The following is a 16,192-nucleotide window of genomic DNA, read 5'->3' on the forward strand; positions in this document are numbered from 1 at the left end:
TAAATGATAAAATTTGTATATTTTGAGCTAAATACATTATTAAAATTAGTTGTGTCTGTTTCCTTTTCCTTTTCTAATGTGATAGTAAGAAAATTTTAATTATATACATGGATTTCGTACTTGCTTAGACAGCACTATCCTCTTCTGCAATTTGTCAAATTGGACAGCATTTGTCAAAATTTAAAAATGTGCCTGTCTTTGACTCAGCAGTCCCACATAAGATATACACTATTTTATACATTAATTAAAGCTTTCCCCTGACATATACATGGACACATCACCTTTCGCGAAGAACCTCCTCTTATCCTCAGGAGCTCACATTGACCCAGGGATCAACGATCGTTGACTTTCTGTGGAGTTTGGGTTTTTTTTTTGTTTTGTTTTGGAGTTTTGTTTTGTTTCTGTTTTGCTATGTTTTGATTTTGTGGAGTGGGGGTTGTTTTGTTTTCTTGTTGGGGAGGGATTTGTTTTGGTTGTTTGCAGAGTGTGGGGAATATCACAGTATTTGTATGAAGCAGAAAGTGTGTATGTTAGTCACTCAGTCACATCTGACTCTTACTGACCCCATGGACTGCCGGGTCCTCTGTCCTTGGGATTCTCCAGGCAAGTATACTGGAGTGGGTTGCCATTTCCTTCTCCAGGGATCTTCCCAGGGATCGAACCTAGGTCTCCCACATTCCAGGCAGATTCTTTACCATCTGAGCCCCTGGGGAAGCAGAACTCATGCACAAATCCATCAGGTTCTTCTGGCAGCTGTCTTCTCCTAGACAGAATTTACCATTTTTTAGGGCTTCCCAGGTGGTGTTAGTAGTAAAGAATCCACCTGCCAAGGCAGAGGGGTTGATCCCTGAGTTGAGAAGATGCCCTGGAGGAGGAAATGGCAACCCACTCCAGGATTCTTGCCTGGAAAATCGCATGGATGGAAAAGCCTGGCAGGCTACAGTCCATGGGGTTGGAAAGAGTCAGGCATGACTCACATTCTTTAAACTTTTATGTAATGAATGACCTGGCCAATTGTGAAATTTCAAATTAGGTGAAAACTTACAGTATTTAAGTTAACTGAAATACTCAGCTGAAATGAACTCAACTGGCCCACAGGCAGGATCTTTGTGGACGTGGAAAACAGAGTACAGCTGTACTTCAGGGCTGCAGGCAAACAGATGAGGTGAGGGGAGAAGCTGGTTTGCAGATGCTATGGAAACAGTATGGAGGGTCCTCAAAAAACCAAAATAACTACCACAGAACAACGATTCCACTCCAGGTTATGTATCTCGGTGAAAAAATGAACTTGAAAAGATACATGCAGCCCAATATCCAGTTCAGTTCAGTTGCTCAGTCGTGTCCGACTCTTTGCGACCCCATGAATCGCAACACGCCAGGCCTCCCTGTCCATCACCATCTCCCGGAGTTCACTCAGACTCGCGTCCATCGAGTCCGTGATGCCATCCAGCCATCTCATCCTCGGTCGTCCCCTTCTTCTCCTGCCCCCAATCCCTCCCAGCATCAGAGTCTTTTCCAATATTATTAGCGTTATTTACAATAGTCAAGATACAGAAGCAACTCAAGTGCCTCCCAAAAGACAAATGGATAAAAAAAAAAAATGTATATGTATGCAATAGAATCCTACGAAGGCATAAGAAAGAACAAAGTTCTCCATTTGCAACATAGATGTACCTGAAGGTTATTATACTTAGTGAAATAAAGTAAGACAAACTACTTACATGTGAAATCTAAAAAATAAATGACTGTGTATTAACAAAAGAGAAGTAGAATCACTGACAGAATAAGCTAGTTAGTGGTTATCAGTCAGGTGAGAGAAGGGTTAGGGACAAACGTGGTAGAGGATTAAGAGATACAGACTACTATGTATAAAATAAGCTATAGGATATATGGTGCAGCACAGGAAACTAAAGCCATTACTATAAATATGTAATTACTCTAAATGAAATACAATCTATAAAATTATGTCACTGTGTTGTACACCTGGAACTAATATAATATTGTAAATCAACTGTACCTCAATCTAAAAAAAAAAAAAAAAGAATGAATGAATGGGTAAAGACAGCCGATGGTGTATTAAAATATTGCAGTGGAAATATAGACATCAAAAATCCAATGTTTAAGAATCACTCTATGATGATACCGTCTTCAAAATGAATGATGAATGTGCTAAAGTCAATTTCCCTCTTTTATCTGGATTCCAGCTTTACTGAGGTATAATGGTACATTTAAAATTGTATAATCGGCTCCAGTTTCATCCATCTCATCAGAACTGATTCAAATGAATTCTTTTTAATGGCTGAGTAATACTCCATTGTGTATATGTACCACAGCTTTCTTATCCATTCATCTGCTGATGGACATCTAGGTTGCTTCCATGTCCTGGCTATTATAAACAGTGCGGCGATGAACATTGGGGTACATGTGCCTCTTTCAATTCTGGTTTCCTCTGTGTGTATGCCCAGAAGTGGGATTGCTGGGTCATAAGGTAGTTCTATTTGCAATTTTTTAAGGAATCTCCACACTGTTCTCCATAGTGGCTATACTAGTTTGCATTCCCACCAACAGTGTAGGAGGGTTCCCTTTTCTCTACACCCTCTCCAGCATTTATTGCTTGCAGACTTTTGGATCGCAGCCATTCTGACTGGTGTGAAGTGGTACCTCATTGTGGTTTTGATTTGCGTTTCTCTAATAATGAGTGATGTTGAGCATCTTTTCATGTGTTTGTTAGCCATCCATATGTCTTCTTTGGGGAAATGTCTATTTAGTTCTTTGGCGCATTTTTTGATTGGGTCATTTATTTTTCTGGAATTGAGCTGCATAAGTTGCTTGTATATTTTTGAGATTAGTTGTTTGTCAGTTGCTTCATTTGCTATTATTTTCTCCCATTCAGAAGGCTGTCTTTTCACCTTGCTTATATTTTCCTTTGTTGTGCAGAAGCTTTTAATTTTAATTAGATCCCATTTGTTTATTTTTGCTTTTATTTCCAGAATTCTGGGAGGTGGATCATAGAGGATCCTGCTGTGATTTATGTCTGAGAGTGTTTTGCCTATGTTCTCCTCTAGGAGTTTTATAGTTTCTGATCTTACATTTAGATCTTTAATCCATTTTGAGTTTATTTTTGTGTGGGGTGTTAGAAAGTGATCTAGTTTCATTCTTTTACAAGTGGTTGACCAGTTTTCCCAGCACCACTTGTTAAAGAGATTGTCTTTACTCCATTGTATATTCTTGCCTCCTTTGTCAAAGACAAGGTGTCCATATGTGTGTGGATTTATCTCTGGGCTTTCTATTTTGTTCCACTGATCTATACGTCTGTCTTTGTGCCAGTACCATACTGTTTTGATGACTCATTTGATGATTCATTTGAATCAGTTCTGATGAGATGGATGAAACTGGAGCCGATTATACAGAGTGAAGTAACCAGAAAGAAAAACACCAATACAGTATACTAACACATATATATGGAATTTAGAAAGATGGCAATGACGACCCTGTATGCAAGACAGGAAAAAAGACACAGATGTGTATAACGGACTTTTGGACTCAGAAGGAGAGGGAGAGGGTGGGATGATTTGGGAGAATGGCATTCTAACATGAATACTATCATGTAAGAATTGAATCGCCAGTCTATGTCTGACGCAGGATACAGCATGCTTGGGGCTGGTGCATGGGGATGACCCACAGAGATGTTATGGGGAGGGAGGTGAGAGGGGGGTTCATGTTTGGGAACGCATGTAAGAATTAAAGATTTTAAAATTAAAAAAATAAAAAACTAAAAAAAATAAATAAATAAAAATAAAATACTATTTTTGTAAATAAATAAATAAATAAATAAATAAATAATTGTATATACTTAGGTTTTTTTAAGAAAATTTTGGGGCCGTGTCGGCCGGGCATGGCGGCGTGGAGCCGGGCCGCGGCAGTGCCTCTGCTTCCTCTTCTCCACTGGGCCCAGCGCATGTTTGCCTCACAGACCGAGGGGGAGCTCAAAGTGACCCAGATTCTCAGAGAAAATTTCCTCGAGCTATAGCTATCAAAGTCACTGACATTTCAGGAGGCTGTGGGGCAGTGTATGAAATTAAAATTGAATCAGAAGAATTTAAAGAGAAGAGAACTGTCCAGTAGCACCAGATGGTTAATCAGGCACTCAAAGAAGAAATCCAAGGTATGCATGGATTGCGGATATTTACCTTTGTCCCCAAACACTGACCATACTGTGGCTTCATTGATGCTGCTGCTAAAACTTTGGATGAATCTTACTACCACCGTTCTTTCCTCAGCCTATGACAAAAAATTTATCCATTTTGTTCATAGACATTTCCATATTGTAATTATAGAAGAATATGGTATCTATTTAGATATTAAAGGCAACAGATAAGTAAAAGTGTTTCTCATTACAAAAAAAAAAAAGAAAAATTCAAATAAACACACAAAACTGTGTTTCATTTCAACAGTACGAAAAGAAATCCCCACAGCATCAATTAAAAAAAAAAAAAGATTTGGATATACCACATGGCTTGAAGGACCTTAGTTCCCCCATCAAGGATCCAACCTGAACCCAGCAGTGAAAGTTCCGACTCCTAACCACTGAACTGCCAAGGAAGTCCCTCAACATTTTTTAATATTAGGAACAATTTCCACAGAGTTCTTGGGAAATAAAAACAAAGAGTCAGTCAATGACTTTAAAGATTAATGAAATGAAGAGTCACGTCACAGAAAGCTAAATAAACACAGTGCAACCCTTGACATAGTGTTTTGTTACCCGCATTTTCTTCCTGTGTAGCAATCTATGTGTTTTTGTTGGAAAAAGGCACACAATGATATTCTTCCATGCAGGTTAGTAGTTTATTTTTTTCTGGTTAGCTTGTTGCACTCTCTGTGAAAATTCATCTTGCTTCACAGGTATGAGGTATGCACTTTTCTGTACATATCTATCATGCTTTGAAACGTTTACTAGAAACACTAGACAACAGATAAGTCATTTCATCCACTAGCAATGAGTAAAGGGCCTTAAATTCACCCCCACCGTCACAGTCCATAGAGACTTAAAGTGCCCCTGGAACCAGCAGATTCTCCAGTGCCTGGAGGGATTCCACCCAGCATCTATGTCCTGTGGTTAAGATGACCCAGCACCTGGGGTGTTCTTGTCAAGAGTCTGGGAAGTGGAAGCTGCCTGCCGGCCATTGCTCACTGTTCTCCAAGCTGTGTCGGATCCCGTATCCAAAGTATATCATAAATCCTAGGAGGAAAATGAGACAATGAAAAGGAAAAGTAGGAGCTGCACCCAGCTACAAATGCCCAAAAGGCCTCCTATTATGGTGGCCAAGACAGTTTAGGGGAGATGCTGTAGAAGAGTATTGGGTTCAGTCCCTCAAGCGGTCTCTTTATCCTAGAAAACTTCTTACCAATTATATTCCAGACTCCAAATTGGGCCCAAGTCCTAGAGGTCATCTGTATCATCAAGTAAATGTTCACAAAGATGCTCACCAGTGGGACGACAGGCAGAGCAGGGACCTGTGGGCAGAGTCAGTTCATCCCTGAAAACAGCCCAGACGTCTGAGAGGGAGACCCGACCCCAGGTGGGTGAGAAGACCAGTCCTCAGGCTGTGTGTTCAGTGGCTACTCAGATTGTTTATGTAAAGCACATATACAATGTGGACCAGGAAAATGGTCCAGGAAAGGGTTTTAACAACTCTCTTCCCTGGTACAGCAAAGGATGATTAGACAGATTTTATTTTTTTTTTTTTAGTATTTCTTTATTTGACTGCACTAGGTCTTAGCTGCAGTGGATGGGATCGTTCATCTTCATTGCACACATGGATCTCTAGTTGTACCCCGTGGGATTAGCTCCCTGACCAGGGAGGGAACCCGGGCCCCCTGCATTGGGAGTTCAGAGTTTAGCCGCTGGACCACCAGGGAAGTCCCAGTGAAGGATGTTTAGACCTAAAGCACACAGACTTCCTTCGCTCAAGGTGGACACTCTGGGCACATAAGGTCACCTACCTTGAAGTGAAGAGGACTGAGGCTCTGGGGCTGCCTCCAGATGATGGCCGCGACCCCAGTGATGAGCAGCAGCAGCAGCACAGCCACTGCTGTGAGCACGGGGTCTCCAGAGAACACACGTCTGGGCCACTGGGCCAGGATCACACTCAGGATGATCAACAGGAGAACTGCAAGGGTCAAGGTGGAGGATAACAGAACAGGTTCGACTCCAGAAGCCAAAGATGTCAAGACCTTGGGTCACACTCCTCCCCAAAACTTCCCGCATCATGAAGGCTCATCGTATCTCCAGCATTCCTCGACTGATGAAATACACATTCCCGCCTTATCTTGTCAATTTCAGAATACCACCAGAGAGAGATCCCAATGCTCACCAAGCAGTAAGGCACATCCATAAACAATCCGGCCAGATGTCCGGGTGGGGATGGTTCTGGGAGGGTGACAGAGACTCTTGAGAATCTTTGAAGTTCCCGCTTCAGGTGCAGTGTCCAAAGGACTTGCTTCAACTACAGACTCCATCTCAGTTCCTTTCTCTGTTTTCTTGGTCTTGCTTAAATTCTCATCCTGTTGATATCTGAATTAGAGATATTAGAGCAATGTTAACAGCAGCCCCTACTCATCCAGCTCACACAGCCTATTCCAAATCTCTGCTGCCTTAAGCAGAGCAGACATTAAGAAGGTGGCATGAAAGCAGAAGACAGTTCCCTCCTCCTCAATCCCGAGTATCCAAGACCCCCCCACCCAAGGTGTCGTGGGGTCTCACCTGAGGACAAGGACAGAAAATGCCACCAGGGAGTAAGCCAGCAGGGTCCCGATGGACATGAGGTCCACCAGGTCATGGAGCTCGAAGAATAACGCCATGAGCCCTAGAAGGAGGGCACGGACAAGGTGGGGGAGGGGAGTGAGAACCCAGGAGAAATATCCAAACTAAGAAAATTGATCAAAGGAGGCATGGGCATTATTTCTTTACCTGCAAGAATTCCAGAAGCTAAGGTGGCCATGACCGGGGTACGGGTGCGGGCGTGGATGTGGGCAAGTCCCCGGAAAAGGAGCCCGTCATCTGCCATTGAGTAGATCACACGGGGCATGGGGAACATGACACCCAGGAGGCTGGGAGAGACAACGAGGACACGTGCGGGGACGTGGAGCAGCAGGAGAGACCACGGCATCCACTCCCTCGTCTGCATGGGGCAAGATGATCTTGCTCTCTTTTTCTCTCATTTCCAAGGGCTGGGATACCCGAGCATCTGGCAGTCAATGGGCAGAAACCCACACCACTGACCTGGAGGTAAGAGCACAGAGGGTGCCAGCAGCCACCACATATCTGGCAGGGCCCCAGCCAACGTGGAGGAAAGCCTGCGGCAAGGAGCTTGCAGGATGGATCTGGTAGTAGGGCACCATGAGGGTGAGTGAGGCTGAGACACCAAAATACGCCAAAAAGCAGATGAAGAGCGAGATCACGATGCCCAAGGGGATGGACCGCTGGGGATTTTGGGCTTCTTCCCCTGCAGGATTGGAGGAAGTACTGGATCAGGAAACACGCCAGGGTGAAAGCACAAAATCCCCTTTCCTGTTGAACCTCCGAAAGAAACCCCTGCACCCAAGCGCAGCCCAGTCTGTGCCCACACCCTGGATGGGACCACGACCACATTACCTGTAGTAGCAATGACATCGAAACCGACAAATGCATAGAAACACGTGGCTGCTCCTTGGAAAACCCCATCAAAGCCAAAAGGCACAAACCCTCCTGCACCCAGAGGGCCTAAGCTATGGTGAGAGAAGGAACAAGACAGAACGTGGTTGAGGTGTGTTCAGCCATCACTTCTGGACTCTTGCCTTCACACCACTAGCCCTGGGCTCCAGGAGCCCCATCACCTGGATTCATCAGCCCAGGTCTGTTTAGTCTCCACCGCGTTCCCATCTGTGCACCCTCCTCCACGTGCATTACTAAGGCCCAGAGAACCCTCCTAACCCAGAGGAATCATTGGATCCAGATATGTTCGGTTTGTAGTCCTCTTCCGTGAGCTTCCAGTTGTGTGGGTCTCCCTTAATGATGCCAGAGATGATGATGAAGCTGAGAACCAAAAGGTTCAAGCCTGTGAACACTTTGTTAACCAGGGCCGACTCACCAGCTCCCACAGTCAGTACTCCTGTGAGAAAGATGGAATATGAAACATCCAAAAGTGGTTACGAGGGGCTGGGGTCCTGAGGAGGTGGACAGTGACTGCTCAGTGGATACAGGGTTTCCTTTTGTTGTGATGAACATGTTTGGAGCTAGACCGAGGTGATGATTACAGAACACTGTGAATATACCAGGTCCCCTGAATCGCACACTTTAAGATCGTTAATTTCTTACTGTGGCCATCGTCTCCCAGTAGGCAGGTCTATTAAATCATTAGTTAGACACCTTAAATTTATACAATGTTGGATGTTAACTATATCTCAACAAAGCTGGGAAAAATAATAAGATGCTTGATTTTATGCTATGTAAATTAACTCTTAATTTAAAAAAAAAATCTTTGATCTCAGTACTGAGGAAGAAACTTGTTGGTCTAAGTGAATGGTTCTCAGTGGGGTGATCTTGTCCCCCAAGCAGCTGGCACTGTCTGGAGACATTCTTATTGTCACAGTTTGGGGGGAGGGTGGGCATCACTGGTGTCTAGTGAGTGAAGGCCAGGGATACCACTCAACACCCGACAGTGATTTAACACAACAAAAACAAAACCCAGGGACTTCCCTGGTGGTCCAGCGCTTAAGACTCTGTGCCTCCACCTGAGGGGAGGTTTTACCCCTGATAAAGGACAGAGGAACCTGGCAGGCTACAGTCATAGGGTCGCAAAGAGTTGGAGGTGACTGAAGTGACTTAGCATGCATGCACACAGGGGAACTAAGGGGCTTCCCAGGTGGCACTAGTGGTAAAGAAATCTCCTGTCAATGCAGGAGATTCAGGTTCAATCCCTGGGTCTGGAAGATTCCCTGGAGAAGGGAATGGCAACTCATTCCAGTATTCTTGCCTGGAGAATTCCATGGACACAAGAGCCTGGCGGGCTACAGTCTATGGGGTCTCAAAGAGTCAGATACAGCTGAGAGACTTAGCACATACGCACGCATGCACAGGGGAACCGAGATCCGGCATGCATTGCAGCACAGTCAAATAATAAATAAATAAATTAATGCAAAGGACCAGCCGCCCACACTTACGAATGATCCAGCCCAAACTGTCAGTAGTGCCAACGATGGGAAACAATGGTCTATGTCTCACCTTCCTGTCTCTCATATCCTAGAGCCTTCAATCCAGCTGTAATTCTTCTACTGTTCTTCTACCCCAAGCCTTTCCTACCCCAGCCCCCCACCTTCACACCCCATTCTTCCCATCCTATCAGTGATCCCTATCTTACCCGTGAACAGAAGCACCAGGCCCAGTGCAAAAAAGTCTGGGTACTTGGCCAAGAAATGGGGCAAATGAAGAGGGAAAGTTCTCTGTAACGCCTGAGAGATGTGGTCCCCTATCAAGCTGTCAAGGGCAGAGCTCCAGGCCCTGGACACACTGGCGGTACCTGCCGGAGCAGAAGATAGAACATTCATTAACAAACACTCATTGAACCCCTACCTGGTGTCACTGGGTATCTTTGGGCAGGGGAAGGGGCTGGGGAGAAACATAACAAAATGTTCTAATCTCAAAGAGATTCTTTTCACAGGTTGGGAAGAGTAGACTAGGATGACCCACAAAACAGATCAACTGTTTAATGTTAGGAGATAAATGTTATGCAAAAAAAAAAAGGAAAATAGGTCATTGGGAGCAGGAGGTCTGGGAGATGAGGGTTGAAATTTTCAATCAAGTAGCAGAGGGAAATCCCGTGAAGGCAACAGCTGAACAAAGACCCTCGATATGGTGAGAGGATGAGCCTGTGGGCCCTGCCTCCCTCTCACCCACTTCCTGCAGTTCACTTCCTTTCTTTGTTCTGGGTCCATCCTTTAAAGATAACAGGAGAGAGCTGAGAAGGGAGCTATGAGGTTTGCCTGCTGCTATGACCCACGTCTCCCCGTCACCATCAAAGTCGATAGTAGTAAAGTTCTCATGAATGAGTGAAGACCTAAATCCCCGCTCCTAGTTTCTTCATCTTAAGCCCCACACCTCCCCCCTCCCCATCAACTCACCGATGACATAGGACAATATAAGATTCCAGCCAGTGATGAAGGCGCATAGCTGTCCAACGGTGACGTAGATGTAGAGATATGCAGAACCGGAGCCTGGTACCCGGGCCCCAAACTCAGCATAGCAGATCCCGGACAACATACAAGATAGGGAAGCCACCAGGAAGCAGATGACGATCGCTGGTCCAGCTTTATCCCTGGCCACCTCTCCAACCAGGATGTATACGCCGGCCCCTAGAGTGCTGCCCACACCCAAAGCCACCAGGTCGAGGGTGTTCAGACAACGAGACAGGCGACTCTCAGACTCCGCTATGGGCTCCAGTGGCCTCCGGCGAACCAGCTTCAGACCAAACTGGCGAACGTAGTGACACTGCATCCTAGATGGAGCTGAGGAGACCACGATCTGCTGAGAAAACAAGACACAAAGTCATCAGGAAGGTCCATCTATCCTCGGCCCTGGGAGTCCAATTCCACGGAGCAATGGAGTGATGGCAGGTGGTATAAGCACATGGGGCAAGTTCTCCATCTCTGAGTGTTGCTTTCCTCAAACATAAAGAAGACTTTTGATATGTTTCAAAGTTACTGGAAGAGTTGCTTGAAGAGAAGTGAGAGAGAGAAGAATACGTCTCTGTAAACATGCTACTTTGGCTTGTGGGTTGTTTTGAGCTGAAGGCAATTAAGACACAGAAGATTCAGAAAAATCTCCTTGCTTAGGCTTAAGTTAGTCTCCCTTAACTGATCAAAATTATTTAGATTAGGGGACCTATGGCAGGAAGAGAGCTGTTACCAGAGATAACTCTTTATCTCAGGAAGACTTACCTGCAGTGAGTGGCAAACATTAATTTACCAACCTTCCCATCTTCCTGCGGGTTCTCTTCTCCTTGAAGCCCCAGATTCCCCACCCCCTTCTCTTTAGCTCAGGGGAGCCTTTAAACCTCAATTTCTTGTCTTTGAACCTTAGCGCATTTATGGGACTCCCATACATAGGGGTTTATTTAATCTGTCTTATATAAGTTTAATGATTAGAACCTAGAAAGAAAAGTTTCCCACCCCTGCACAGAAGCAAATGGTGGCAACCCACTCCAGGATCCTTGCCTGAAGAATTCCAGGGACAGAGGAACCTGGTGAGCTATAGTCCATGGGGTCACAAAGAGTCAGACATGACTGAGCAACTAATACACACAGAGAGAAGCAAAATCTTTCAACAAAGAGCCTGGCACACAGGAGCTGCTTAAATGGTATTAGCTAAATGGGTAAGAATGCTGGATTTTTTTTTTTTAATCTTTTGGCCCTGCAGAATAGTTTGTGGGATCTTAGTTCCCTGGCCAAGGCTCAAACCCATGCCGTTTTCACTGGTAGCACTGAGTCTTAACCGCTAGACCACCAGGGAGGCCCCAAGAATGTTGATTTTTAACCCCAAATCTGCTAGCCCTGCTGGTTCAAATCTGGCACTGTGATGTGTGGCTTATGTGACTACCCACAAGCTACACACTGCTGTGTCCTCCTTTCTCCTATAAAACAGAGAGATCAATTATTGCCATCATTATGCCCCCCTTCCCTATTACATGTGATATGACAGCTGAAGGGGCTCAGTGATCAGAGCAATGAAACCAAGTCCGCCAGTAACCGAGTTCCCCTGCTGACTCTATGATTCATCTCTCCATCCAAAACTTTATTCCCTTTCTGGTCCCAGTCCTATTCCCCTTGGGGAATCCAAAAACAGAGGGTTGGGGGGAAAGACTAGGGGAAAGAGATTGTTAGGCAGTTTGGGATGGGCATGCACACACTGCTGTATTTAAAATGGATAATCAACAAGAATCTACTATATAGCAGGGAACTCTGCTATACAGGGAACTCTGCTCAGTGTTATGTGGCAGCCTGGATGGGAGGGGAGTTTGGGGAAGAATGGATAGGTGTATATATATGGTTGAGTCCCTTTGTCTACCTGAAACTATTACATTGTTAATCAGCTATATTCCAATAAAAAAGCTTAAAAGGGGAAAAGGAGGGAGTCAACTCAAGGAGGACCCTGCAGGACCCTTCTGGTACAAAAGTTTCTCCATCCTCTCCTTTGTTTGTAGACAAAAGATTTAATCTCCAAGGTCTTACCTGAGTTCCAAAATGCAGATTCCACAGTACTAATTAGATAAGTGATAGAAACCAAGAAAAAGTAGCACCAAATAGTCTCCAAGGGAAAAACAGCTTGATGTTCTTATTTGTTCCCTAGGCTCTAAGTAAATAACACAGTACCTCAACCATTGTTTTTGCTCTCCTAGAAAGAAGTTGAGGGATCCCAGAAATCTTGATTTGCTAGTTTACCTTGCAGCAACACAGATCAACCACAATCGCCAGTAACCCACTGAGTCACAAAAATGCTGACAGGATGTCTGCAACTGAGATCTTATCCAGAAGCTGAAATCACAAAGACCACCTCCTCTCTGGGCTCCCCAGGTGGCTCAGGGGTAAAGAAACCACCCGCCAATGAAGGAGTTCCCTGCCTGGGTCAAGGAGATGCCCTGGAGGAGGAAATGGCAACCAGCTCCAGTATTCTTGCCTGGAGAATCCCGTTGACAGAGGAGCCTGGTGGGCTAGAGTCCACAGTATCACAAAGAGTCAGACGCCACTGAGTGACTAAGCAGACTGCCTCGGGCACAAGATTCCACACTCTACCCATCTCTCCACTAAGGATCCTAAAACCTGCAGCTTTCTCCTCCACGGCTTGCAGAGTTGACAAGGAATTGGATCTCTTCTCTGGGACAGAAAGCAGACGGAATTCACAGGGAGGGACAGACTGTGGCCCAGCTCAGTCAAAGCATCAAACCAGAGTGCCCTCCCAGCTGCCTGGAGAAGAGGGAATTGCCTTCATTCTGGATCAGAAATGGCAGGACTGTTTCCTGCTGCTGTGGGGCCTGAAACATCTCCTCCCTACAAGGCTCCACAGGGTTAGGCTGATTCAGAGACCACGAGTCCCGTCAGGGGCTTCCACCCTGATACTCCAAAGTCCAAGGTTAGCATTTTGATTGAGAGTCAGGAAACTCACTAGAATCTTGGTTCCTCAAACACCCCTGCGGAGTCATATACTTCCTGCTCAAATGCTGCTGCTGAATACTTTAGCCCTGTTAGTAGGAATACAAATGGTGCAGCTGCTGCTGATAAAGTATGTTTTTTCCAGGGACTTTCCTGTCTGTCCAGTGGTTAAAAGAGTCCACCTTCTAGCGCAGGGGATACAGGCTCAATCCATAGTCAAGGAATAGGATTCCACATGCCCTGCTGTGTAGCACAACCTAAAAATAAATTCAGTCAGTTCAGTCGCTTAGTGACCCCATGTTGTGTCTGACTGTTTGTGACCCCATGGACTGCAGCAAGCCAGCCTTCCCTGTCCATCACCAACTCCCGGAGTTTACTCAAACTCATGTCCATCGAGCCAGTGATGCCATCCAACCATCTCATCCTCTGTCGTCCCCTTTTCCTGCCCTCGATCTTTCCTAGCATCAGGGTCTTTTCCAATGAGTCAGTCATTTGAATCTTTCTTTGAAAAAAAAAAAAAAAAGTATGGTGGTTCCTCCAAAAACTAAAAATGGATTTATCATTAGGATCCAGCAACTTCCCCTACGGGTGTATACCCCAAAGAACTGAAAATAAGGTCTCAAAGAGATATTTGTACACCTATGTCCATAGCAGCAGTATTCACAGTAGCTGAAAGACGGACGCCTCCCAGAAGTCCATCCTCAAAGAAATGGCTAAACACTACACAGACAATGAAATATTACTCAGCCTTAAGAAGGAACTAAAAAGAGCCTCTTGATGAAGGTGAAAAAGGAGAGTGAAAAAGCTGGCTTAAAACTCAACATTTGAAAAACTAAGATCATGGCATCCAGTCCCATAACTTCATGGCAAATAGATGAGGAAACAATGGAAACAGTGACAAACTTTATTTTCTTGGGTTCCAAAATCACTGCAGACTGTGACTGCAGCCATGAAATTAAAAGACACTTGTTCCGTGGAAGAAAAGCTATGACAAACATAGGCAGCATATTAAAAAGCAGAGACACCAGCTTGTTGACAAAGGTCCATTTAATCAAAGCTATGGTTTTTTCAGTAGTCATGAACGGATCAGAAAGAAGGCTGAGCATTGAAGAACTGAGGCTTTCGAACTGTACTGCTGGAGAAGACTCTTGAGAGCCCCTTGGACAGCAAGGAGATCACACCAGTCAACCCTAAAGGAAATCAACCCTGAATATTCATTGGAAGGACTGATGCTGAAGTTCCAATACTTTGGCCACCTGGTGTGACGAGTCGATATTGGAAATGATTGAGGGCAGGAGGGGATAGCAGAAGATGAGATGGTTGGATGGCATCACCGATTCAATGGACGTAAGTCTGAGTCAACTCTGGGAGATAGTGAAGGACAAGGAAGCCTGGCGTGCTGCAGCCCACGGGGTCGCAAAAGAGTTCGACACGACTGAACTACTAAACAATAACAAATAAACAGGAAAGGGAATTCTCTGGTGATCCAGTGGTTAAGACTCTGAGCAATCACTGCAGGGGACACAGGTTGGACCCCTGGTCTGAGAATTAACATCGCACGTGCTGCATGGTGCAGTCAGGGAGGATGAGGGGTGCGGGAAGGAAATTGACACAGGCTACAACATGGAAGAATCTTGAGAACATTATGCTAAGTGATGTTTGCCAGACACAAAAAGACAAAAACTGTAGGATTCCACTTCTATGAAGTACCTAGTTAAAGTTACTTGACTAGAGACAGAAAGCAGAATGGGGCTTTTCCAGGGTCTGGGTGAGAGGCGAATAATTGTTAAGGGAGGACACGTTTCAGTTTTACAAGAAGAGAAGAGCTCTAGAGATAGGCTGCCCAGTAATTCGACTATACTTAACATTACCGAACTGGAAGTTTAAAAATAGTTAAGATGGCAAATTTTACGTCACATGGTATTACGTGTATTTCTGTTGTTGCTTAGTTGCAAAGTCACATGAAAGCCCATGGACTGTAGCCCACCAGGCTTCTCCGTCCATGGGATTCTCCAGGCAAGAATACTGGAGTGGGGTGCCATGCCCTCCTCCAGGGGATCTTCCCAATCCAAGGATCGAACCCACATCTAATTGGCAGGCGGATTCTTTACCACTGAGGCACTTGGGAAGCCCCTACGTGTATTTTTACCAATGTTTAAAAAAAATTCTGCCAATGATAAATAATAGAGCCAGCTTCACAGAATTGCTGGGTGTAAGGAACCTGAAAGTGATTTAAAGTAAATCACCACACAGCCCTCCTCCATAGGTACCAAACTCTAGACGATGAAGTCCCTGACAGTTGCCCCAAGATCCAGAGAGGAGGAACCTACAGAAATGGACAGTACACAGGAGACTGAAATCAGTGGCCCACGTGTCATAAATCCTTACTAGTGTTTGAACACCAGTGAAAAAATTAGTCTAAAAGCCTCAAGATCTGATGCAATCTCCTCCCCTGCCCGCCTCTCCTCACACAAGCTTACAAATCCTAACTCCTCCTGCTCTCATCTGGAAAATGGGTCTTTCCACCCTCCAGCTGGAGCCAGTTGCACACATGGGTGGATTGAAGAGGTCTCTTTAGGTGAGGGTTCAGTCATTTTTGACTGTCTGCGACCCCATGGATTGCAGCTGGCCGGCCTCCTCTGTCCATGGGATTCTCCAGGCAAGAGCACTGGAGGGGGTTGCCATTCCCTTCTCCAGGGTTCTTCCTGACCCAGGGATGGAGTGGTCTCCAGTGTTGCCTGCATTGGCAGGCAGGTTCTTGACTGCTGAGCCACGTGGGAAGCTCATAGGCTTTTAGGAGGTCTCTTTAGGAGGATCTGAACTCAGCACCCAGTCTCCGACAGAAGAGGGGGTGACCCAGGACTTACCAAATCTTAGGAGTAGAGCCTGGAGCACGGATATCGGTCAGTGTGGTTGAGTTTAAAGCTGCGTAGGGTTGGAGCTGATAGATCTGGAAAAACCAAATCTGGGAACCCTCCCACAACAAAAAGACAATCCTTAAGCCCTGGGC

At 45.3% G+C, this 16,192-nt stretch overlaps 1 protein-coding gene and 1 pseudogene across 2 annotated transcripts; one reads left to right on the forward strand and one right to left on the reverse strand.

Annotated features, from left to right (window-relative positions):
- Positions 1–3,895: 3,895 nt before the first annotated feature.
- Positions 3,896–4,273, forward strand: LOC138929751 (bolA-like protein 3 pseudogene; annotated as a pseudogene).
- A 545-nt stretch (positions 4,274–4,818) lies between these two features.
- LOC138418267 (cationic amino acid transporter 3-like) lies at positions 4,819–16,192 on the reverse strand. Of its 2 annotated transcripts, none has more exons than XM_069549414.1 (12): positions 16,050–16,181; positions 10,159–10,561; positions 9,399–9,557; positions 7,973–8,150; positions 7,655–7,767; positions 7,283–7,505; positions 6,971–7,110; positions 6,764–6,866; positions 6,375–6,574; positions 6,004–6,170; positions 5,406–5,514; positions 4,819–5,239 (listed from the first exon to the last, which is right to left on the reverse strand). In XM_069549414.1, exons 2-12 carry the CDS (start codon positions 10,529–10,531, stop codon positions 5,148–5,150), a joined length of 1,857 nt encoding a protein of 618 aa, XP_069405515.1. In that variant the 5' UTR covers positions 10,532–10,561; positions 16,050–16,181; the 3' UTR covers positions 4,819–5,147. The 2 variants fall into 2 exon arrangements, with proteins under 2 accessions (XP_069405515.1, XP_069405516.1); XM_069549415.1 differs by having other exon boundaries at positions 4,822–5,239; positions 10,159–10,558; positions 16,050–16,192.

The sequence above is a fragment of the Ovis canadensis genome, chromosome 14 (assembly GCF_042477335.2).
Source record: "Ovis canadensis isolate MfBH-ARS-UI-01 breed Bighorn chromosome 14, ARS-UI_OviCan_v2, whole genome shotgun sequence".
NCBI lineage: Eukaryota > Metazoa > Chordata > Mammalia > Artiodactyla > Bovidae > Ovis > Ovis canadensis.

Coding starts and splice junctions, on each gene's coding strand:
- LOC138418267 (XM_069549414.1), bottom strand. CDS start 10,531: ATGCAGTGTCACTACGTTCGCCAGTTTGGTCTGAAGCTGGTTCGCCGG. Junction 8,151..9,398: donor CCTGGTGCTTCTGTTCACGG/GTAAGATAGGGA, acceptor TCTTTCTCACAG/GAGTACTGACTGTGGGAGCT. Junction 6,575..6,763: donor TTTTCTGTCCTTGTCCTCAG/GTGAGACCCCAC, acceptor TCTCTAATTCAG/ATATCAACAGGATGAGAATT.